General features: G+C 36.0%; 1 protein-coding gene across 1 annotated transcript in view; it reads left to right on the plus strand.

Moving 5' to 3' along the window:
• The window catches only part of LOC150100020 (diuretic hormone receptor-like), a 335,961-nt gene that overhangs the window by 250,711 nt on the left and 58,291 nt on the right, over positions 1–26,959 (plus strand). Inside the window, exons 6-7 of the mRNA XM_090403216.1 lie at positions 4,796–4,916; positions 26,193–26,343. Of these exons, the coding sequence (XP_090259342.1) occupies positions 4,796–4,916; positions 26,193–26,343 (272 nt within the window). The remainder of the gene's footprint in view (positions 1–4,795; positions 4,917–26,192; positions 26,344–26,959) is intronic.

Consider the following 26,959-nt stretch of genomic DNA (forward strand, 5'->3'; position numbering starts at 1 on the left):
AACTTTCTAGACATGGAAGTAACATAAATTAACATTCAACTTTATAGACATGAAATTAACATAAATTATCATAAGACTTTATAACGTGAAATTAACATAAATTATCAAAGACTTTATAACGTGAAATTAACATTGAACAACTTTATAGACATGGAATTAACATAAATTAACATTGAATTATATAGACTTGAAATTATCATAAATTACCATTAGACTTTATAAGGTGAAAGTAACATTGAACCTTGTAGAATTAACATAAATTAGAATTGAACTTTATAACGTGAAATTAACATTGAACTTTATAGACATGGAATTAACCTAAATTAACATTCAACTTCATAGACTTGAAATTAACATAAATTACCATTAGTCTATAACGTGAAATTAACATTGAACTTTATAACGTGAAATTAATATTGAACTTTATAGACATGAAATTAATGTAAATTAACATTCAACTTTATAGACTTGAAATTAACGTATATTAGCATTAGATTATAACATGAAATTAACATTGAACTTTATAGATATGGAATTAACATAAATTAGCGTTGAACTTTATAGACTTGAAATTAACATATTTCAAGTCTATAAAGTTGAATGTTAATTTACATTAATTTCATGTCTATAAAGTTCAATATTAATTTCATGTTATAATCTAATGCTAATATACGTTAATTTCAAGTCTATAAAGTTGAATGTTAATTTACATTAATTTCATGTCTATAAAGTTCAATATTAATTTCACGTTATAAAGTTCAATGTTAATTTCACGTTACTTAGTTGATAGACTTGAAATTAACATAAATTAGCATTAGACTATAACGTGATATTAACATTGAACTTTATAGACATGGAACTAATTCATGAACTTTATAGACATGAAAATGTTTTAACATCGGAATGAACGATTATACAAAACACGATGATAATGAAATTGACAAGTTTGTGAATTGCAGCTTTAATTTACAAACTTTGTTAAAAACATGAAGTAGAGATAGATAATTTTGAAATGCAAGACAACTAAATTTTTTATTGAAAAAGCTGAATTTTTACATTATGAATACATAATGTAAAAACTTACATTATGTATTCATAAACTTATTTCTTTATCAGACATTTTAAGTGGTTTTCATCTTATCTTTAATTATAATAATTTACGTAATGTGAGTGAAATCATTCTAATATCGGATTGTGAAAGCACTTGTAAGTTACTTTCAGCAACTGACACTGCTTTAATGTTCTAAATGTGATATTTGTTTGTTATTTCCAAAATATATTTCGCTGTTTAGTAATAATTAAATATGGTAATTAAATATAATTTCTTTTAAGATTTTCTGTATGCTAGCAAAATTTATTTTTTCATACAAAAAGGTATTAACTTATTGCCGTTTTGAATTGCACCGATTATAGTGATTACCTGAAATTCGCATTTAATTAATTAATAACATCAAGTGAAAGAATATTTTAATCGAATGTCTTGATTTCTCATATCTTCACAATTCATGCATATTTCCAATTATAAGTTATGCTCACTAGACGGCAGCACAGTATAACATCAATTTTTGATGACGCATTATTTAATGTTAAAAACAGATTGAAGTAAAAATTAAATTCTGTTTTACTTGCGATTCGTAATACAATTTGTGACTTACGATGGTATTGTATTTATGCGATTCTAATTATTATGATAGCATCAGTTAGTGATCTTTGTCCGTGATTTAGCGCGTGGGCTTGTTGTTATGGGTAATAATCCATTTAGATTTCATTGAGATACGCAGATAACACTTCGCATTCCGTCATCCTTCAGGCTGTCAAACCAAGTATCGTCCTTAATCGATATAAGGAGTTTAGGCTTAATCTCTGAACAAACAGCCGTTAATAAGTTCGCTAAACACTGCTGGAGAACCATCGACTCGTTATGGTCATGTATAAGCAGCGAGCAAGCTGCTTGTAATTACAGTTGCTGTGCCCACTCCCTTAATAAATCTAATATTGTTCAATCATTCGTTTCCCAAGTCAAAGACCGGTTGCTTACAGAAACGAAGTTGCATCGGATTAGTACAGGAAATCTAGTTATTCGGGTTAAACAAACAAGTCTCACTCTAATCGGTTTGACCAAGTTGTATGTATGGAGATGGTGATAAGAAAGCATTATTTTACTGCTATCACAACAATGTAGTTCTGTTCCTTCGAAAATATTCTTAGGTTAAATAATAAAGATGTGAATTTTTATTTCTAAGCAGTATGAGGTAAATAATATATGCTAATATTTATACTATATTATACTAATTATACTACACTTAAAATGTGTATTTGAAAAGTATTACGACAAACTGAAAAGTCTTTACCATTTTTATTTGATGTTTTTGTATTGTCATGAACATTTCAGAATATATAAACAAATGATGACTTCTTAACGAGTTTCGTAATTTTTCCACGAGGTGGCGACACTGCATTGGCTATTACGACATCAAACATGGCATTTTCCTGGACAACATACACGTCATAAGAATGATGAAGTGACATGTAATCGTTATAATCCCAGAATGATAAAGCGATGATATTTTTTGGCAGATGATCCCTGTTTGTTGGAGGTGGATGGTTGGTTAGTTGTTTTGGAGTTGTGACAGATGTAGCCAGTGTATTATGTCAGTTAATTGCGTTAGCTCTTCTTGTCAGTTTGACTGTTTGGTGGGATTAAAAAAAATCTGAGTTTCCAGAAGGGAAAAAAGTACCACTTACGTATGGCATTAGGGGATAGATGCTTATTACTTTTGATGAGTCACAAATAAAATCACCAAACTGCTCTCAAGCAAAGCTGTAATAAATATCTTGTCAACATCATAAATGCAATTATAACATTGCAGTATTTTCCTCCAACATGGAAAACTGCAGATGTTATTCCGATATATAAGTGACATAGAGATCCACAGTTCCCTCAAAATTACCTACCCATCAGTTTACCATCCAATTTCTCCAGATTTGGAGAAAAAATTAGCCTATCCAGATTGCAAGGAGTCCGCGCGGTTAGCCTAGTGACTATGCACTTCGCAACCATATGCCTAGAAAAGGAGTGTCCTGGGTTCGATTCCCGTTGCCGACTTGAGGAGCAGCTTAAGGATCTTTCTCAGACAGAGCCAAGTTAGCTGGTCTTGGACAGCAGGTCCCCCCCCCCGTTTATCTAGGATTTTTCATCCCGCAAGCAGGCAGCCGGCCTCGTAAACACAGGAGTTACAGCCACAGGATATACCCGGAGGCATAGGGCTAGTCACCCTATCCTCGGAACGGGTACGACTTAGAAGGGCTTAAGTTAGCCCTGTAACAGGCCAGTAGGCCTAACACGTAAAAGGAAGAAGAATAAGAAGATTGCAAGAATCAACAGATAAATTAAACATCTTAAATGAACAGTTTGGGTTTTGACGCAACCACAGCACAGTTCAACAAATTCATAGACTCATCGAATATATTAACACAGGATACAACTAGAAACAGCACACAGGTGCTGTATTCCTGGACATTGCAAAGGCTTTTGACAAACTCTGGCATCAAGATCTTTAGCATAAGCTTATTAAAGCCAATATCGCAATAAACATGATACGTTTAATTAAGTCATATCTCAGTAATAGCAAAACGCAGGTCAATATTAATTGGCATAAATTCTGTCCAGTACAAAATATCAGCTGTATTTCCACAAGACTCCTTATTGACTCCGTTTTTATTCTCAATCCCCATGGCAAATACCCTACAAAATCCTACGATGACCAAATCAGCTTTATATGCAGATTATACTGCAATATTAACAAGATCTCTATGTCCTTACATGCTGAAAGACTCCAAGATAGCATCTCCACTTTGGAAAAATGGTTCTCCGATTGGAGACTTCAAGAAAACTTTAAAAAAAAAAGTACAGCTATACTCTTCACCAGAAGGATAGGTGATATTCAGTTTGTTGAATACTACTAAAATCCCATAGCAAACAGAAGCAAAATATCTAGGTACACAATTGGACAAAGGACTACGACCAAGTTCCAGAGGAATCATAGAGAGAAAGGTAAGTTTGTTAAAAGATGATGGGGAAAAAGAGGATAAAAATTATGTGGACAGTATGACAGAAAAAAGTCGAAAAGGTCACATTACAAGACTGTTTGAAGCGATTAGGAAAATATGCACTGAAAGAGGGCGCCCTGATACCGGAAAAGCATCAAGTTATTGGAAGATGTAGACAACAGTTTGACGAGCAGTTAAATGCAGAAATGTAGGTTTTAAAACAAACATGAATAAAAGCAAAGATCTTAAATGTCAAAAAGAAATTAAAATTTCTAACATTACTAGAAAATGTTCGAAATTTTACACGCTGACAGCTGATGTTGATACTGTAGGTGGAACAGACAAGAATATAAGACAAAGATTAGCTAAAGCAAATACCGTTTTCGGAAGATTGAATAATCGTACAGATAACGTAATAAAACCTAAAATAAAACCTAAAACCTTTACTGGTATTGGGAAACATTCTTATTATATAGATCACAGACATGGAAATAATGAAGGAAGCCAAATAAAATACTTTCTAAACGAAGCGTTTGTGGTGAATCTTAAAAATATTTGACCATAATGCATAAATATCTAAATTTAGTTGATTTATTTAAATACATTTTCAGTGCTTTAATTCTAATCTGTTTTATTGAAATATTTATTAATTCAAGTATATCAATGAGCTTGAGAATATTCTGAGATTTGAAATAAAAAAGAAAATCTAAATGTAAATTATAATAGAATTTATACTTTTCTAAAGGGATCTCCGCTGCCTACGGAACACCATTCACACAAACCTCATGATAACCTACATCCTTATTGATCTGACGTGGATGATTACTGCAAATCTACAGCATGGTGAATCTGCGATGGCCAAACAAGTAAGAATACATAATAATACATACAAACCTAATGATTTAAGTTATTATATAGAAGGACATTACATATTATTTTTTTTAAAGACAGATTCAAATTTTCCTGAGAGATTATAAAAAGTACTACTTAAAAGACACGAACTCTGCCCAGGAGGGCATATATTTGCTTTTTTTTTTTATTAGCGCTAGAATTGGATTTCTATGACGTTAATGGCTTTGGGGGTGAAGCAAGATGCTTTTCATATTCCCCGGTATCTGTTACCACTACAGTGAGGGAAAAATTTAATGAGCAGTTTGCTCGCCCTGAATGGGCATGGAGATTATGTATCGTTACAGGAAATTAAAATAGCGTTGGTCTTTTATGTTTGAATAGATCCGTTGCATTGTTGGTTACAGATTGCTGAACCAGATCATTGGGAGTATATGGATGTTTTTAGGAAAAACTTTGTTGCTAAAGATTGTAGGAAAGAGAAGATATAAGGAATATTTGTATCTCAATGAAGTTGATTGTCTCGGACGAACCATGGAGCTTTTAGAGTTCATTCGTGAGCACTTGTTTTTGTACACGTCGCCGTTTGAGAATGTTAGTATTGGAGGTGTGGCTCCAGGCTGGAGAAGCATAAGTGACTATGGGATGAATCGTCAGCTGGTATAAATGCAATTTGATTCTGATGTTTAGCTTGCTTGTTCTCGTTAATTAGGAGGTAGATCTGGGCGATGGCTTTAGATGCGTTGATGTGCAGGTTAAAAGTTAATTTTTTTGTCCATCATTACACCAAGGTATTTTGTTTCTGTCTGCTAGGGAATTTTAGTAATGAACAGTAAGACGTTTTCTGCAGGAGATATCGATCTTCTCGTGAAGGGAATGGCTGTGTTCTTTTGGGGATTTACTTGTAATCTATTTGGAGAACCATTTCTCTAACTTTAGAATATTTTCTTCACGTTTTTTAGTAATGAAGTGTGTGGCCAGAGAGATCTGGCTAATAATGCTGTATCATCCGCATATAGGGCCATGATGGATGACATTGGGTTGTGCGGAATGTCTGACATATATAGAGAGAATAGCAATGGAGCCAGCAGGGATCCCCTGCAATACTCCGGCCAAGACATGGCGTTGGGATGAGGTAGTACCATTGATCGTGACTAACATGCTTATATTCTGTAGATATGATCAAATTAGGTGTGCTATTTTCAATGAGATACCAGCTGAGATAAGTTTATGTAGCAATCTAAAATGCCAAATTTTGTCAAATGGTTTGGATAAATCAAGAAAAACAGCTCCAGTTTATTGATGCCAATTGGTGATGTATTCAACTATTCTGAGGATTTCTTGGGTAGTACTATGGTATTGCCGAAAACCAAATTGCTCTTTAGGAAGGATGTTTAGTTCATTTTCTGAAGCTTGGAGTCGTGAGAGGGACTTTCTCTGCAATTTTACCCAAGTTGGAGATGAGACTAACGGGACGATAATTTTGAGCAGGTGTGGGTCCGTACTTGGCTTATGTATTGGGATTGCATCGGCCAGTTTCCAAATGGGAGGAAAACAGTGAAATCTTAAGATTGAATTTATTATTATGGTCAGGTGCACTACAGCTTTTCGGGGCAGAAGCTTGATCACTTTATTTGTGATTCGCTCTGGACCAGGAGCGTTTTAATTCTTTAAATTTTTTATGATATCATATATTTCAGCAGGTGATGTGGGTGCGATATGGTCAGCATCGGTATCAGGGAGTTTTAATGAGTGTCTGACCTGCCTGTGAATTTTGTACAAGTGATTGAAGTTTAAGTTTTCATATGAAGGTTTGCACTGCTCTTCTAAATTTTTTTGCTATGTGTGAACAAGGCCTAGGTCAGAAAGTAGATGGAGAAGATCTCTCTCTCTCTCTCTCTCTCTCTTTGGTTCTGATATTCTTCAGTAGTCACCAGATAGAGTGATCAGTACATGAAATAGATGCTAACTTTCCTTCCCACAGTTGTCTCTGTGGGCTTTGAGCGCATCTCTCACTTCGCCATTTAGTGTACTAAGAACTTTTTTATCGTGTGGTGCGCGCATGTTGTGGAATCTCTTTCATGCTTTTTTTTTTCTCTGATCAGGTTCATAACGTCTTCTGGCAGATGGCCGGGCTTGGGGAAAGTTGTGGAGGAGGTGACTGCCCTTATAGCTGAGTTAATTTGTTGGGTGAGACTTGTGGTTGCAGTTTTGACATCTGCTTTTGAACTTGTATGAGGAGCAGGACCGATGTAATACGGGAAATCTTTTGATAATTTCTCCCAAGATATAAATGAGTGAGTGGGAGGAGACAGATGTTGTTGTTTTCTCAGTTGGAGTAGAATTGGGTTGTGATCAGATGTCAGCTCATTCAATAATTTTAGGCTGTACTGGAATTTGATATTTTGCAGGATAGCAATGTCCAGGATGTCAGCAGTGCCGAACGTACTGTGATGGATTGGTTCAGAGGGGCTTGTCACAACTGCGGAATTAGAGCCTGTGTAGCTGAAGAGGATGTGGCCGTTTTTGTTGGTTGTTCTACAGTTCCATGGAGGATGTTTCGAATTGAGATCTCCGTCAATAATGATTTGTGCACAGGACGGCATTTAGATCTGAATGAAGTAGGATTTTGCGGGTTTTGGGCCGCATAGATTTCAGTCTGCCAGCCGAGCTTGTGAAAATCTCCATGCCTGTGACCTCAAGGTTAGAGGTTGAAGGGGTATTTAAAGAATTGTGTTTGCTAGGTGAGGGCCACCGCAGTTGGCACATTTAGCCGGGGTGGTTTTCGGCTTGGTGCAGGTGTTGGTGGGGTGACTCTCCCCCGCACTTAAGGCACCTGAACTCTGCTCGGCACAGTTTCTGAACATGGCCAAATTCCTGGCATCTCTGGCACTGTCTTGTTGAAACCTTTTCCTAGGAGGTTCAGGACTGATCTTAAGTGCACAGATTGATGTCAACTCATTGATGTTTTTGTAGACCTGATGGATTTTGACCAAGACAAGAGGCATCGGGCTCTTGTCATCTCTGGTCATTCTGCTGACCTTGATGGGTGGTAGGTCTTGATTTGATAGCAGAGTCTTTATGCCGTCGTCTATATTTTTGGCTGTGTTGTATGATATTTGCAGATCGAATATGGTGGTCTTTATGGACGTCCATCTGTGCTTTTCACGGAGAATGATCGGGGATACCTTCTCTTTGGGAAAGGCAGGGGTGTCCAAGATGGGACCATCTTAATCCATTGTCCTTAGGTGGCTCTGTGGTAGTTGTTTTGCGCTTCTTGCGCGCATGGACCTCTTCAAAGTCTGGGAGAGTGGAGACCACTAAATCCAGCTTCTCTTCCATGTGGGCAGTGTCTTCGCTTTCATCATCTTCTCCAGACAAAGAGTATAAGTTAAGAATGCCAGGCCACTCGAGTTGAAATTTTTTATGTTTTTTGAAAATGCTGAGCGCCCGACCTCTATCAAGCGATTCTATGTAAGCGTCATCTTCCTTCTCACTCATGGCGATTACGGCACTATTCCTCGCAATTAATAAAATCCAGCAGGTCTAGGGACCTGCCAGCAAAAATCCTGTAGACTGAGATGATCTACTAGCAGTGTTCGTGAGAAAGAAGGCAATAAGTGTTTTGGTGTTGTGGAAAGAAAAACCGTGAAACTTACTTGGCTCAGCTCGAAATTACCTTCCTCCCGAAAACCATACATCCACCACTGATCCTCATTACGGGGGGGGGGCCACACGGCCATTGACCTCGTACACATATCATGTAGAGGGGAGACAATAGGAATTCGGGTAGGGTTAGAGCCGGTGCAATGCAAGATTCACGGAATATCTCCATTAGTAGTAATGGAGATATTCTGTAAGTACACCATAAAAGAGCGCGATTTTTAGCAGAAGGAAGCAAACCCGTCTCTCTGCGTCAAACTCCAAACTCCGAGTCATAATCTGACTCTTTTCATTAAAATTTCATTAAAATATATATAACGTATAACATATAACGCTACTGTTAGGATGGGTGAAGCAAAAATGCTTTTCATATTCCCCTTTGTCTGTAAAGGAAGTTATTTGGGAAAGGGAGTTTTGCGAGTTTTAAGCTCGCCCTCTGGGGAAGTTGTGTTAGTTATGATCAGCGGGGAGTAGAATAGCCTTCGGTGTTTTGTATTTGTAGTACTCTGTGTCATTGTAATTGACAGATTGTACGATCAGCTGGTTTGAATGTGAATTTGACTTGACGAAGAATTTTTCTGCGAGATCACGAAGAAGGGAGGAGATGTATGGAATGCCGGTTTCTCGATGAATCTGTGAATTTCTGATAAACCATGGGGTATCTTAAATAGTCCGTAGGCACCTATTTTGGATTCTTTGTAGTTTTGAAATGTTTGATCGTGAAGTGTGACTCCATGCTGGTGAGGCGTAGGTAATAACTGGACGTATGACCATCCGGTAAAGTAGTAATTATTTTGTAAGCTCACTTTACTCTTGCGGATGACCATTGAGTAGCGTTGAGCTATTACTTTGGATGTCTTGGAGCCAATGAGATTGATGAGCTTGTTAAAAAGGATTTTCTTATCCAGTAGTACTCCAAGATATTTGGTTTCTGATTGCCATGGGATCTTTTGACTAGAGAGCAAGATGTCTTCTTTAATACAGACCTTTTTTCAAGAGAATAACATGGCTGAGCCTTTGAGGGCGGTTTACTTGAATCCTCTAGTTGGTGAACCATTTTTCCAGTGCGTTGGTAGTTCCTTGGAATCTACTGATCGCCAGGCGAGGCTGACAGACCTTGTTAGAATAGCGGTGTCGTCGGCATAAATACCGTAATGGTTGTTCCTGAATTTAAAGGGATATTTGATACGTAAATTGTGAACAGTAGTGGGACCAGAAGGGAACCTTGAGGTACTCCAGCTAGAATTTTGCGCCTTGATGAAACAATTCCGTTAAGCTTTACTTGCATATATCTTTCGCTAAGATAAGTTAATACGTTTTACTAGCTTAATTGGGATGTTGTTTTCAATAAGTTTGAAGATAAGGCCTTGATGACAAACCCTTATCAAAGGCCTTGGCAACGTCCAAGAACACAGCAGCAGCAGTGTGGAGATGCCAGTTGAAACCATGGATGATGTGTTCTCTTAATCTGTGAATTTGTTGCACTGTGCTGTGAGCTTTGCGCAAACCAAATTGCTCATTTGGGATTATTTTATGTTTGTCCACTAATTGTTGTGGCCTTGTTTGGATGACTTTTCTGTAGGAAAAAAGACTGATGGGCTTGTAGCTCTGGGGAAGTTGTGGGTTATATCCAGGCTTATTCAGGGGGATGATGTCAAAAGTTTTCCAAGCTGTGGAAAAGTACTGGAGTCTTAATATGGAATTGGTTATATAAATAACTAGATGAATTATGACCTTCTTTGGGAATCATTTTATTATTCTTTTGATGATGCCGTCTGGACCAGGAGCCTTTTTATTCTTTAATTGGGATATAATGTTGATTACATTTGTTGGAGTAGTGGGGATGATGAGATCTGAATCATCCTTAGGCTGTCTTAAGGCTTTTCTAACCTGACGATGAACTTTATAAAATGAGATTAATATTTTTAAGTTTTTGTAAGATTGGCCATTAATTTTCTAGATTGTCAATTAGGGCTTCTACTTTTTCTTCATCTGAGGGTGCAATTCCATATTTAGTCTTCATAGGGGAAGGCGTAGTTGTCTTTTCGTACGAAGAGTTTTTAGAAATTTCCACATTGAGTTATCTTCTGGGTTGATTTCCGTAAGTTTAGATTTCCATTCGGAATTCCTGTTTCTGGAGAGCATCTCGAACCTGTCTGTTCAAGTTGTTTAAGGTTGTTTTGTCCTGCGGTGCTCTCGTATTGTTGTATCGCTTTCTGGCTTTGGTTCTAGCCGTAATCAGGCCCATTATCTCTTCCAGAATCCGACTGATGAGTGGAAAACAGTGATTTGTGTGACTGATGTTATTACTGTGTTAATTTGTCTTGTTAGGTTGGGTATCCAGAGAGTTCATCGAAAAACAGTTTACCGAAAGACAATTCATCGAAGGCAATTCATCGAAAATCTGTTTATCGAACAACAATTAATCGAAAAAGCAATTCATCGAAAGACAATTCCCCGAAAAAGCAATTCACCGATGAGCAGTTAATCGAAAAAACAATTTATCGAAACGCAATTGATCGAAAAGCAACAATTCATCGAAAAATCACAATTCATCAAAAATACAGTTCACCGAAAAATGAATTATAAGGCGTGTGGGGGCGAAGATGTGTGTGTGTGCAATTTTTGTTTGTTTGTTTTGGATTATTTTGAGAGGTATATATCTTTTTATTATCCTGCTATTTATCCTAAAGCGATTTTTTGGCGGGGCATACTGGTTGCAGTGAATGATATCCACTGAGGCGGGTATAGTTGAGATGTTAAAAGAACATTTCATAAAGGGATTTCATCCTCGTGAAATTTTTTAGCTCATATTCTAACCGTTGATGAAACATGGCTTCGTCACTATGACCCAGAGAACAAACAACAGTGAATGGAGTGGAGACACAAAGGTTTTCCATGGCCAAAGAAGTTTCGAACCAAACAGTCAACAGGGAAAGTTCTTGCCATTGTCTTTTAGGATATGGATGGTGTAATCCTTACCTTACCTCAAGGAAGGTGAAACTGTTACAGCAGCTCTGAAGGTATTGAAGGAAAATCGGTTCGAGAAACAAAGCAGAGGCGTGTTGCTTTTGCAGGACAATGCACCTGCTTATGAAATCCAACAGACAATATACGACTTAGGATTTCAATATCTACCTCAAATACCATATTCATCAGGACTGGCCCCAGGGCCGGCCCTAGAAATTTTGTCACCACTTGCAGTAGCATATTTTTCCGCCCCTTCCCTTAAAAATTCTTTTACTTAATTATTTATACACAAATATAAATATACGCAAAAGAAGAAATCCATCGGAATCAAATCGGGACTGCGCGGTGGCCACAAGCAGTGGGATACGCACAGTCACCATAATGTGGAGTTGCTCCATCATGTTGGAAAATGAAGCCCTACACATTCTCGATCTGGGGAAATACAAATTTCTCTAGCATATTTAGGTATGCCACTCTCGTAATCGTCTCCTCATGGAAAAAATGAGGAGACGATTACGAGGATTTTTTCATTTATTCGAACCAACTCGAAAATTCCAAAACAGAAAAATCAACTTTAAGAAACATCTCATCTCTGGAAAATGGAATACTACAAAAAAACTTGGCGTGAATGTATAAAAAACAGTCCTCCATCCTAAACTTATTTTCTATAAAACTGCAGAAACCGAGAAGAGAAAAATTCTACAGCTCATTTAATGAAACTGCTGAAAAGGACTTCAGCATCCTACGTTTATCAAGGATGTCAAGCGCCTTTATCAGGGCGTTTAACCCGAAAGTGAGTTAGCCTGTCTCATACGAGGATGGAAGGTTTTTCCTCTCTGAAACTTGGTTTTGTTCTTGCCGAAAAACAAGCGAACTGGCCTTAAATCCCTGCATGTTTTTCCGAATTAGAAAAACACGCAGGGACTTAAGGCCAGTTGCTTCTTCCTTAATTCAAAACAACTCAACCCAATTCCAATTTCCTTTAGCACTGTGTTTTCTAACTGTGATCTGCCGATCACTGGCATCCTTCAAAAGTCGAATAAGACTTCCAACCGCTGCTCATCTAAATATAACACGAGATGAGTATGCTTCTAAAAGGTTTACAGGTTTGTTTTTTAAGACTCTTTATTCATCATTCCTTATTTTATTATTTTCCTTTCCTAGAGAATATTTTGACCTTTTATTTATTTTTTAACAAACTGCACCGATCACCTCCTCAAAACCCAGAAATATACTCGCACATATACTCCTCAGTATTCTTAGCCTATTCCTCCTCTTATTAACTGCAATTACTCGCTTTCGAGGTTATTCGGGAGATAAGTGCACGTGGCACTCCTGTCGTTGAGGAATAACAGAAACAGGAGTAAATAAGTGAAACGTGATTGAAAAATCTTCAGGAATGAATTTGTTTCAAGTTTTCCAATATTTTTACTCTGAATTCCTGTATATTTTATTATTATATTGTGAAAAATATTTACATCAAAGAATCAATTTATTATTATTAGTAGTAGTAGTTGTAATATTAATGATTAATACTATTTTCCTTCATCCTTCTCAATATAATGATTGTTGGTATAGCAATGCTGCTTTACTAAGGAATAATTACAGAACAATATCGATTCTTATTGTTTTTCTTATCCGATTTGCCTATTTCCAGGAGGAAAAGCCTAGTCATCTCAGTATTAGGCCTACTAACTTACGTTCAGTAAATTTATTTATTTATTACATTTATTAATGAAAAAATTTTATTTGGATTCCGTATTTGAAACTTTTACAAAAAAAAATGTCGAACCCTACCAGTTTTTAGTTCAGCTATATTCTGGGCTACAAAGAATAGTGTCGAAATTATGAATACAATAACTCGCAGACTTAGCAGAATTCGCAGAAGTTTTCAGAACAAGAAGCTGAATGCACGGTTCAGTTTTAGTTTGTAATGGATCACTTGTATCATGGCATTTCCGTAAAGAAGTTCCTAAATGATATTAGCAATTTCGCTCTGGCTGGATGAAATTTAATGAAATTTTTAATTTCAATCGACTAGACTTATTGTGACAAAATTTGGTAGAACGAATTTCTTAGCCTATTCCTCCCCTTATTAACTGCAATTACATGTTTTTGAAGTTATTCGGGAGATAAGTGCATGTGGTACTCCTGCCTTCTCTACAGATAAATCGCTAACTGTACAATGAAGCAGGATGTACACTTACATTAAATGCTCTAAAATGCAAGAAAATAATTATTACGTTTCAATGACCATTTAAATATGTTGTCTGTATCATGAGTAACGTTCCACATTGTTACTGAAGATTTTTTAAACAATACTTTGCAAGAAAAACGACTTTTCGATGAATTATGAAAGAATTCATCAAAAAATTTTCGATGAATTGTTTTTTCGATGAATTGCATTTTCGATGAATTGTCATTCGATGAATTGCCTTTTCGACGAATTGCCATTCGTTAAATTGTTTATTCGGCGAATTGCTTTTTCGATGAATTGCTGTTCGATGAATTGCATTCGGTGAATTGTCTTTCGATTAACTGTTTTTCGATGAATTTGCCTGTAACCAATTACATGTTTTGAATTTTTCTCAGTGAATATACTTGTAAATAGTATTTCAGCAAAATAAAATATGCATTTGTAAACTTAAATGAACAAAGATGTGTGTTTTGTTGTTGTGTTTTTCCACAGTGAATTTTTACTCAGTTATTCTGATTAGATCTTGATATTTAAAACCACAACTTTATATCTTAATGCAATTCTGTTTAATTATTTTAAAAAAATCACAACTGTGAAATTAATGCCAGGACGGGGGGGGGAAGTGTTGAAAACTAATATCCATGTATTGATTATTTTAGAAATTGTTTAATTGAAATTGCATTATTTGAGTTATCTGAAAACAGTTCATTCACATAATCGAAAATCCGAACTGTTAGAATTTGATTGTTTTACAGAGAGAGACAGAGAGAGAGAGAGAGAGAGAGAGAGAGAGAGCACCTAATTAACCCAAAACGTGACTTTAACTCTTAAAGTTTGGTATAGAAAAAATGTTTGTACTCTCCAGATAACATATACAAATTTTACCTTTTCCCACACAAAGTAAGATAAAAACACACCAACAGTATATCCAACAGCATGTGAAAACATGTCGTTGAGTCATCTGCGCAAAAGGTTCATTTTTGAAGGAACGGTCAGGGTAGGGAATGGTAAGTGTAAACAGTACTATAAGAAAATACCAGAGAGACCCGAGTGACTTTGGACTTAAGGTAATCGTTCATCCACTGTAGCTGCTGTTTTGTGTTGTGGTGTTTTGTGTTTGGTAATGTAAAAATAATGGGTAAGCCACAAATTCTTTAAAAGTCTCTTTGTGAAATGTTCTAATTGTTTAGAATTTTGTAAACGAAAGTTACCATAATGTATATGATCAGAGCTAATAATCAGTGAAATAATAATAATAATAATAAATAACTATTTATTTGTGGTGCCATATTAAGTAATCTAAGAAGAAGAAGAAGAATGAAGGAAAACGATTATGAAAAATCGACAGTGGGTGAAAAATACGAATTTTCAGTTATCATTGCTATAATTGATTGCCAATTTCTTTTGAATAAGAGTTCAAATTTATTTCCTAAAGAAATTTGTATTGCTGATGGAATTAGTGTATGCATTGCCAAAATCACCTTGTAGTTGGAAAGAATTACCTGAAAGAGTTACAAAAAAGAGAATTCTTGGTTAATAAAATATAACCATCAGCTAAAGTGAGAAATTGGTTCACTATCTCTGGACAAACTAAGAAATTGGATGATAGAATCAACATGCAAATATCACACATTACTAGCCAAAGGAAGAGAAAAATCAAAAAACATTAACGAGGTTAATAGGGAGGCCTGTTCTTGATTTAAATGAAATTGGATGCCCAAAACGTGAAAACATAACATGTACTTTTAAATGCTTTTGGAAACATAACGAAAGATTCTGTGCTTTTAATAATTCTCAGAAGTATATGCATTGGTTTCAAGAAAATAAATATGCAACCCTTAATTTTACTTCAGTAATAAATTCCGAACGATCACCAAATGAAAACTTAACTTTCAGATGAGAGTCACATTGTCAAAAACCACATGATGACAATTCCACAAGCATGGAAGAACCTTTGATGTATTTTTCAATTTATTTATTTTCTGTATTGTTAGATTCAGTAAATACAATTTGTAAATAATATTTTATTCAAATAAACTGTGTAAATTTAAACGAACAATTGGGTGTCGTTGATGTGTTATACAAATTAAGAAGGAGAATAACATTTTTTTTTCTTGTGAAATTTCATGCCACAAATAACCAGAGACTTTTTTTTGATTCATTGAATTAAAAGTCTTATTTGTTCATGCAAGCCTTCAAATATTTCAAGAAACTGTCAAATCTTGGAAGCAAAAGGAATAATGGGGTATTAAATTAATAGCCAGAATTTTAGTGGAGAAGATTTCACCTGAAAAGTTACAATACTGTAAGAATTTGGCTATTTTAATATACACAACCATTTGTTAATAATATTACAGTCAAATAAAAGTTAACATAGAAATTAACAAAGTAAATATTACACAGCTAATATTCATTTGAAATAATAAGAAATAACTATTTATTTATTGTGCTGGCAAAAGAAATTTCTAAAAGAATACGCAAGGGCGAGTTCAAAACCTTGATTGTCGCAAATATCCGTTACTTAAAATTACTAATGCTAAAGAAAAAATAAATAAAATAAATAAATTTCAGTTACAGAAAATAGATTAAGATCACAAGGAATTGCAGGTAAAATTAATAGTTAATATTGGTTTTGAAAATTAAATGTAAACATTAATTTACTACACCAATAATTTCCCACGGGAATGAAGAATGAATAATTTTAGGATATGTCTCATCGCAATCATGTGAATACTAATCACTTAGTCATATGTAAGTATTTCAGAAATATCCAATTTAGAAAATGCTACCTTTTGAACAATACCGCAATTTACGGATGTGACTCATGTCATCTTCATGAAAGACCCCTTTGAAGAAAACCGCTTGCTGGGGGATATTGCTCATGGTGATAACATAGCATCTACGGGCTGAAATCTAAAGGACGAAGTACTGAGCTATTTCAGGTTACAGTATTTACAGAAATTTCGTTCTTTGTGTGTTTGTGTTGTGGTGTGGATATAAAATTCAAATATTTGGAATTTTTTTTTTTTGGAATATTCGTATTTAAAGAGCCATTCTGGAAAGCTGTAAGTAATTTTAAATTATCATTAGAATTTCTAGAATACATACAAATGGTTTTGTAATCCATTTAACTGTCCGTTTATTTTAATTATTTATTTTAAATACCGTAGAGACACAAGCATATAATTAAATTATTCAGAAAAGCATAGTACCAAGATGTTCCCATTCTGGAAAGAAATGTAAGTTAATTTTTTTTAACTTAAACATAACAATTGATAATTGTAATTTCAATAATCAATGCTGGTATGTTTCGGTAAGCGTAATTCTAATACTGAATAGTTTTTTTTTCGTAAGAATAATCATAGGGTACATATTAGAGTATCAACATGGATACATTAGCATGTTTTCATGTCTAATGTGTATGTGTGTTTGAGGGACACCAGCTTATAATTAAATTATTCAGAAAAGCTCGAAACACAGCCGCCACTAGACTCTACTCTAAGAATTCTCACCCTTTAACAGGAAAGAAATACCCCATAATGTATTGGAAATTAGTACAGTCATCTATAGAAAACGAAACAAAACATGACAGATGTGTGTCACCCTGGGAAAATATCTTATCTCAAAAACATCGCCCACAATTCCATAGCCAAACCAAAATACCATGTGATATCTCAGAGAGACATATGTTCCCAAGAAATTTCCAAACACATAACGTCACGATTCTTATCTCTAAAAATCACCAAACACACCACATGATGTCCCCAACAGATGAGGGCCCCAGCGAAATTACAAACATTCTAAACTCTATAACAACAAACATTCAAGTCACGATTCCTTATGTTATCTTGATCTTGATCTTGTCAGAAGTGTCCCCACCAATCACAACACGATTCCTTATACACTAATATATCCCACTTTCCATTCAAAACAATAACGTCACTTATTTACAACTAACAAATGACGTCACTTATCTACATCTCATAACAACAAACATTCACGTCACGATTCCTTATCTTATCTTGATCTTGATCTTGTCAGAAGTGTCCACCAATCACAACACTAATCCTTATCCACTAATATATCTCCCTTTTCCATTCAAAACAATAACATCACTTATTTACAAATGACGTCACTTATCTACATCTCATAACAACACACCCACGTCATGATTCCTTATCTTATCTTGATCTTGATCTGGTCAGAAGTGTCCACCATCACAACACGATTCCTTATCCTACCATCACCCATAATTCAATACGTGAACCCAAACACAAGAACTGAAGCCATTGCCACATATACCCCCAGGGAAATTCCTAACATTCCATTCTCTATAACAACAAACATTCACGATTCCTTATCTTATCTTGATCTTGATCTGGTCAGAAGTGTCCCACCAATCACAACACGATTCCTTATCTCTACCATCACCCATAATTCCATACCCGAACCAAAACACAAGAACTGAAGCCATTGACACATATGCCCACAGCGAAATTCCAAACATTACAAACCCATGACGTCATCAAACAATCACGTCACGATTCCTTATCTTATCTTGATCTGATCACTAGTGCCAGCCCTTCTACTAGCGTATCAAAGAATATTCCGGTTTATAAAATAAAGTTTATAATGCCCTAATAACAGGGTAAAGGAGTGTCAAGAATTCACTTGGCCACAGACTAAAATCTACCTCCCTAAAGTACCATACATCCACTACTGGTCATCGTCGCGGGTGGGGCCTACAAGGCCATCAGGCCTCGTGCATTTTTCATGCAGAGAGGGAGACAGTAGGTTTCGAACTGTGTTAGCGTCAGTGCAATGTGAGATTCCCGAAGAACCTTGTATAAAATTCAATCAGGCAAAGTCAAAAATAACGTGTCCAATCTCGTCAAAAAGTCCAAAATATATATATATATATTTATATACTTTTTCTTGGCTAGATGGTGAAGCAAGAATGCTTTTCATATTCCCCATTATCTGTAGAAGAAAGTGTATAGATGAAGTAATATAGGGCTATAAGCTCTGATCTTGGCAGGAGGGTAACAGCAATAGCCGAGCCTCAGTTAAAACTTCATTGGCTACAGCATTGCCATCCATTACCCTCCCTGGTTACCCATTTTAGTCGCCTCGCACGACATGCATGGGCTACAGTGGGGATAGTATTTAAGTAAAGCCCTTTCTAAAAATTAAGATGATCCCCCGACCACTCCTCACGAGTGGCCGAAAGATCGTCCAACTCAGCATTGGTTCCACTCAGTGACAGCCCCCCCCCACTGAGCAGAATCGCTCATATTCCAGGGAAAAGCATCCACCAACAAGGCCCCTCACGGGCCACGCCGGGGAACACCCTCCCCAGAGACTCAAAATGCTCTCTCAGGACAAACTCCCCGAAATCTAATTCCCCCCCCCCCCTCATCGGGAGCAACATTCCGGAGAAACCGAAGTGGGCGAAACTCTCGGAACTTTGCGTCCCATTTTAGTTTAGTCGTTTCTTACGACATGCATGATCCCGGCCTATTATTTTCCCGGCCACCACACGGGGATTTCAGTTTCGCAAACTTAAGAAGAAAATTATCTAAAATACTGAAAGGTGTTGGATTTGAATTTAAACTAACTGATTTCAAAAAAAAAAAAAAATTAAAATGTACTTCAACTTTATTGACTCCAAGGGTAAAGGAAGATGCTTTTCATATTCTCCACTGTTTGAATGGATACAGTGAAGAAAAATTTATGAGCAATATGCTCGCGCTGAGAGGGCAAGGGGATTATAAATTATTTCTTGAAATCAGGATGGCTTTATGTCTTTTGTGTTTGTACAGATCCGTTTCATCATAGTCAGCAGCTTGTTGGATTGGGATGTGTAGACATATTTAGGAAATACTTTGCTGCAAGAGACTGGAGGAAAGAGTATATATAGGGGAGGTCTGTGTTCCGATAAAGTCGAACAACTCTGACAAACCATGGGGTGGTCAGAATCATACGAAGGCACTTGTTTTGCACTCGCTGCAGGTTGAGGATATTAGTATCAGCAGTGTGGCTCCATGCTGGCGAAGCATATGTGATTATAGGACGAATCATCAGTTTGCAGAGGAGCAGTTTGATTCTGGTGTATAATTTACTGTTTCTGTTTATTAGAGGATAGAGCAGGGCGATGGCTTTTGACGCCTTTGCACACGAGTCCTTGATGTGGTAGCTGAAAGTTAGTCTTTTGTCCAGCAGTACACCAATTTATCTGACTTTTGTTTACCAAGGAATTTTGTTGTTAAACAGGAAGATGTCCCCTGTAGGAGATACTGTTCTTCTGGAGAAGAGCACGGCTATGCTCTTCTCCAGAAGAACATAGCCGAACAATTGGAGAACCATTTTTCTAATGTTTGTAAGTTTTCTTGGAGTTTTGTTTTTGGTGACTAGGTATGGGCGAAGAGATCTGGTTAATATCGCTGTGTCATCAGCATAGAGGGCCAAGATAGATGTTATTGGATTGCTTGGAATATCTGCCATAAATATCGAGAACAGAATTGGGGCCAGTAATGATCCTTGCAGAATACCAGCCAGAATGGGGCGCTTGGTAGATTTAGTGTAGTTCATCTTGACCTGCATGAATCTGTTGCTGAGGTATGATTGGATCAACTGACCATCTGTAGAGGGATGTGAAAGGCGATGAGCTTGTGGAGCAGACTATAATGCCCTGGCAAAGGCCTTGGCCATATCCAGAAAGACAGCTCCAGTAAGTTGATGCCAATTATAGCCTGCGGTAATATATTCAATTAGTATTATAATAAATATTCAACTTATTTACTATGGATTGGAGTCTGGTGAGGATGACTCTTTTGGCAATCTTTCCCAGGTTTGAAATCAGGCTAATGGAACGATGATTTTGCGGTAGATGTGGTCTTTGCCTGGTTTATGAATGGGATTATATAAGCAGTTTCCACGGGGAAGGGAAATATCGGATTCTAATAATCGCGTTGATGATGTTGGTAAGGTGCACGATGGCTCTGTGGGATAGTAGTTTAATGTCTTTATTGGTGATGCCATCTGGACCAGAGCTTTTTTGTTGTTGACGTTCTTAATGATCTCGTAGATACCTGCTGGTGAAATAGGGACGATTTGGTTAGAACAGGCATCAGGAAGTTTTAGTACGTGTCTCACATGACGATGAATTTTATACAAGTGGTTGAAATTTATGTTTTCATAAGCAGGTCGACACTGCCCTTCTGAATTTTTTGCAATGGTTTCTGCCTTCTCTACATCCGTGTGCACAAGGCCCAGGTCCGATTGTAGAGGGAGAAGAGATTTGTTTTTGTTTCTGAGATTCCTCAAGAGTCCCCAAATAGAGTGATCCTCAGGTGAGAAGGAAGCCAACTTATCCTCCTATAGTTAATCCCTTTGGGCTTTGAGGACGTCTCACACAGCTCCATTTAATCTGTTAAGAATTCTTTTGTCTTGAGGCGTGCGAGTATTGTGAAACCTTTTTCTAGCTTTATTCTTGTCTCTGATCAGGTTCATAATATCCTCCGGAAACCGATTTGTTGTGGAGCGAGTTGTGTAAGAGGTGACTGCCGTTATGGCTGCATTGATTTGCTGAGTAAAAGTTTTGACTGCTGTTTCAATTTCTTGCTTTGACCTTATAGGAAGAACAGGGTCAATGAACTCTGGGAGTGCTTGTGCTATTTTTTTCCAGGATGTGAATGAGTATGAGGGGAGAGAGGTTGTGTTGCGTTCCCAGCTGTAACAGCACTAGATCATGGTCTGATGACAGCTCGTTTAATGTTCTTAAATTATATTGAAATTTAGCATATTGCAGGATGGCTATATCCAAAGGCATAGGTGTCTTATTTGATCTAAACATTGTAGTGACCTTTATGGGAGGTAGTTACTGTAAGTTAAGGTCAGTAACTATTCCATCCGTGTCAATATCCTCGGAGACTCCTCGTAGGACCACTTTCAGATTTTTATCGGAGGCAAGTGAAAATGTATGATATCGAGTTCCTCTTGCGTCCAATTCCTTCGTAAGATTTCTATAATCAGCCACCGTGGTGGGCTGAATTTTTATACCTTCGTCTGCATTTTTAGCAGATGTATAACTTATTTGTAAATTAGTCATGATGGTTCTGAGTATTGTCCATCTCTGCTGTTCCATTAGGATAATCGGTGGCACCTTTTCATTGGGGGAAGCAGAGGGATCTGAAATGGGAACATCCTCGTCCATACCAACAACATTTGTTGGCTCAGCAGCGAGAGTTTTTCTCTTCTGACGAGCGTGGATTTCTCCTTGATCAGAAGGATTAGAGGTAGAGACAACTAGATTGAGTTTTTCCTCTATTTGAGGAGAGTCTTCATTTTCCTCAACGTCGACTTCAGGTGAGGAATACAAGTTTAAATAGCCGGGCCAATCCCGTTCAAACTTTTTGAGAAGCTTTTTAATAAAAGAATGCTAGCCTTTTATCGAGTGACTCGATAATGATGTCGGGGTCGATCATGCTAGCAGGCCATGTCAGCTTGAACTTCTTTTGGAGTTTATCAATAAGTACAAGAGCCGGCTCTTTATCGAGCAAATCAGTGAATACGTCTAGGTCAGGTACGCTCATATCGTTTTAACTGCGTATGTGCGTTAATAAAAATCCCGCAGGTCTAAAGACCTGCCAGCAGAAAGTTTTGTAGAATATCCCGCAGTCGCAAAGGACTGCCAGCAATATCAAGCGTAGGCTAAAGAAAGCGATAGCAATTAAATTGCATCTAAACAAAGTCTTACCTTGATATTTCACGAAATGCAGAACGCCATTCCCAAATCAGATCATCCCTTCAAAACTCTTCATTAATATAGTTATGTATACATATACATATACATGTATCACTTCTCATACCTAAAACAGAAAACTTACTAGCGGTAGTTCATTCATGCGCGCCAAACTACATACGGAAAAAATCAGGTTGGTGAAAATATATTGGCAGTAGATAAATTCCACTGACTGGGTGTGAGAATACTGCTCTACTTATTAAAGGCTTGAAATGATTTTAAAGTTAAATATTTATTAAATACACAATTTTAATTTTATAGCTATATTTTTCTTATTTTTGTTTATATGTTTTTTGAAGTTTATATAAAATAATCACTATTGTTTCTGAAATTCTCGCATCAGAGCAAAAACTAATTTTTGCTAAACGACGTCAATATTTACGTTTATCACCAAAATGGGTTCGATGAACTCTAGATTAGTCGGTACATCCAGTTACTTCTAGAATAAAATGAATCACGCATCTATTATGTTTGTTTCCAGTCTTGCATACCAAAAGATTAAATTAAGTTTCGAGATAATGTAAAACGATGCACCAGAATTCATCTAACCTTAACGACACAGCAAGCAAGCAATAAAAGTATGCAAATGACATCCTACTGAAAGTAAGCGGATTTCCTTGGAATTATTGGACTTCCTTTCCCCCCTCCCCCATGTAACAAACGGAAATGACCAAAAAAATAGCAATTAGAAAATAATTTACCCTATTTACACTGAAAGAGTTAACGATGTCTTTATTGTGAATGGAGTATTAATTATTACTCTTGTCAGGAATGGAATTCTGGGAAAAGATCAAATCATTGTCAGACGTACAAAAAATTGACTTTTTTAATTATTGAGTTATGCACTAAACTTAGTATAATTATCTCGTAAATGCACGAGTTTTAACATCGATATTCAGAATATATTAAAGAATATTTAATCCTTGTCCATTTCAAGATTATTTTGTCTTTTTTTTTTTTTTTTTTTGTCTTTTTTACATTTTTTCCTGAAGCTTCCAGCATTTCTCTTCCAATAGAGCGCCCTCTGTATTTTCTCATTATCAGCAAGTGCCATTACGGTCTATAATCATTATTGGTTTGTGACTTTTCTGCAGAACAAAAATCCATTTAATGCTGTAAGAGAAATATAATGAACACGATGCAAGTGAAATGGTGAAGAAACACACTTTCAGAATGAAAAAAAAAAAAAAACAGTTGAAACCAACTAAGCATTACTTACAATTAATTACAAAGGAATTTTTTTTTTTTAATATAATTTCACTATGTAACTATTAATTTAATTTAATTATGTAGCTATTATATAATTCAATGGAAGTTTCTTCCATTCTAAAGAAAACAGACATACTGATATATTGGCCATTTACTGGTCAATTTAGTGGCCAAATTTATTGGCTCTGATCACGGTAATGTTAACTTTTTATTTTATTTTATTTTGTTTTTTTCGAAAGTGAAATTAATTATGGGACCATAACGCATTGCTAGGTGCCGAATCCAAATTTGAAATCCAAAATTTTCTAGCATAAAAGGAGTTTTTCTCCTTTGAAAATGTGAGATATAAACGTTTCATAAATGTTTGGAATATTTTATCACAAATTATACAAAAATTTTAAAGTATTGTAATTTACTGGTTTTTATAACTATTTCGACTCTCAACGCATGTAACATTTTAGCCTGGAAATTAATGCGGTATAGTTTGAACTTGTTTGAGAATGTATGAACTTTGTCTTACATCCAAAAAAAAAAAAAAAAAAAAAAAACACTAGATTGAAAGCTGTGCAGACAGCTTTCAATCTAGTGTTTCTTTTATTTATTGTAACGCCACATTTAAAAATTAAAGGCTTTTAAAATAAGCCTGAAATGCTTGTTATGTGACATATATCCATTTCGTTTACGAGTGTTAGACAGCAACGCAACATTATTATACCCAAATGTTAAGGACTACTGTAGGTCCACAGATACGAGACCCTTCGACATTTCTAGGGTAATCAATCGGTCTTGTGGGATGAGTTGTTTATTATTACACTTCGGAAAATTAACTTTTCTTTTATAAACATTGTAGTTTTTAAAGTAGTAACTATTTCACTTGAAAGTTTATTTTTTCTCCCTTGGTTAGACTATAATAAATTTAGTTTAATCCTTAAAGGATTAAACTAAATTTATTATAGTCTAACCAAGTGAAAAATAAACTTTCAACATCTTTCTCTAAATCCAGAGTAATTTAATAAAAAAGGTGGCACACCTTTTGGAAACTCCTATAGGTAAAGATGACCTCGCCATTGCATCTGCCTGGTATCTCCACTTCTGGGCCTGGCTTCCACTGACGAGACTTCAATAAAGCTCGAAACCGATCTAGGTAGTGGTCCTTCCCTTAGTACATAACATTATACATATCTGCAAGGAGATGTGCTTTGCATTATGGGAGATCGGAGTGATATTAACTTGGTCCACCTTTGCTACGAGTTTCCCGGTGTTGTACTACCTTACCTCAGTCCTGAAGATATTTTCGGGCGCAAACTTTGTTTGCTCACACTTGGATAAAGGATTAAACTAAATTTATTATAAACTATTTTGCTTATATAACGGTTGGAAAATTTTACGTATAAAACACGTGATTTTGGTGTGTTGGTGACCAATTCGTCCATCAGAATTGGTCACCATTCACTACTACTACTGTATGACTTGCCAAGATAATTTAGTGAATAGTGTCAGGGAAAAACGCCATTCTATGGCTTTTGAAGTATCATATAATTCAATAGAACCTAGAACCTAAATATTATGTAGAAAATAGTTACTCTTGTTTGAATATATGGGTTTGTATGAACAAAAATTGTTGTTGCATCCAGGATCTGCTGTAGACTGAATATGTTCCCCCATTATCACAAGATATTATATTGCTAATGGATGATGAACTTACTGCTTCCGATTTGGAGAGGAAGTTCTCATCGTTAGATGAAAGCATTTATGAAGTTACTGGCAAAACCTCATCTGAAACAGCTTCAGGAGTTAGACGATTTGATATATTTATTTCAAAAACATACTTTGAACTTCTTGGATCCTGTCTTCGACAACGGAACCTATTAGCTCCAAGAAAGGACATTTCCGTATTTAGTTAGAGGAACAAAATGTTTGCAATTTTTAAAACAATTTTTTTTCAAGGAACAACATATTTCCCACGTTTGTCATAGTTATAACAAAGAACCCTTAAGGGCGGACACGAAAAATTTGTATTTTCGAATTAACAAAGAAAGAATCCATCTGTTTTAGTCCTAGTTACAAAATTCTTGAGCCAGTGTAATGGAGAAAACACACAAACACATTTTATACTTCAGTATAAAAAAGAATATAGATTAATCTCGGTATATTCTACATTTTATGATCTTCGCCTTATTGTATTGATCAGTTATCATAGTACTAAATGCATTTTAATCGGAAATTAGTGAAGTTATCATATGTAGACCCAATAAAATATTTTATTATAAATTAAAATATTTAAAAATTAAACTAAATCCAAATTCCAAATGATAAAGTTCTTGTTATATGATAGAAGAAATCTATTTTATTTTATCATATTCTTCATTTTCTTCAAAGTTAATTGTTGCTCGGACAGGTTAGTATATAAAGTAATACGGTGTCATCTTTTTCATGTTTATTTATCAACAGACATCGTGTGTCCTGGTCATATTCCTCACCTACCTGATGGTCACAAATTTCTTCTGGATGTTCGTAGAAGGATTGTATCTCTATATCTTAGTAGTAAAAACTTTCTCCGTAGAAAGAGTAAGGTTTTATATCTACGTTATTATCGGATGGGGTAAGTGACAACTATTATTAATACAGCAGATTTTTCTTGAACACTTTCAATATTAACCCTATAAGTACACATACCGGCCACTGAATTAGAAGTCTTTATGCAGATGTACGTAAACGTCACTTACGCAGCATACATGCAAAATACTTGGTCACCATGTGTTCTAAGCAGCTCTTGAAGAATGCTGCTGATCAGTAATCGCCAATAGTGTGGATCACAATGGGAAAAACAAAGTCGGAGTCCCATAAAGGACTTATTGTGGGTGCCCCCCTTGACTGGAGCCACGATTTTGAAACAGCAGAGCTGTTTCAAAAGTGTGAGATATCCTGGGTGTTTAATCAGTGGAAAAATAACCCACATTATTTGTCTAAGAGACCTAATCGTAGTCCTGAGACTAGGACTACATCTTAGTCGCCTAAAAAAGTTTGTACGGGCAAACAGAAATTCCTTTGTGCAGCAACTGACCGAACATTCAATGAAGGCTGTTCTCCACCCATATCTCACAGAATTAAAGAGAATCGGCATTGACAGTCGCATGCATATACGGAAACCACAGATTTATGCGAAGAACCAGAAAGATCGTCTACAGGGGTGTCAGGAACACCGTGACTGGACGCCA

The sequence above is a fragment of the Typopeltis vanoorti genome, chromosome 13 (genome assembly GCF_054136105.1).
Source record: "Typopeltis vanoorti isolate ZY-2024b chromosome 13, IOZ_Tvanoo_1.0, whole genome shotgun sequence".
Classification (NCBI taxonomy): Eukaryota; Metazoa; Arthropoda; class Arachnida; order Uropygi; family Thelyphonidae; genus Typopeltis; species Typopeltis vanoorti.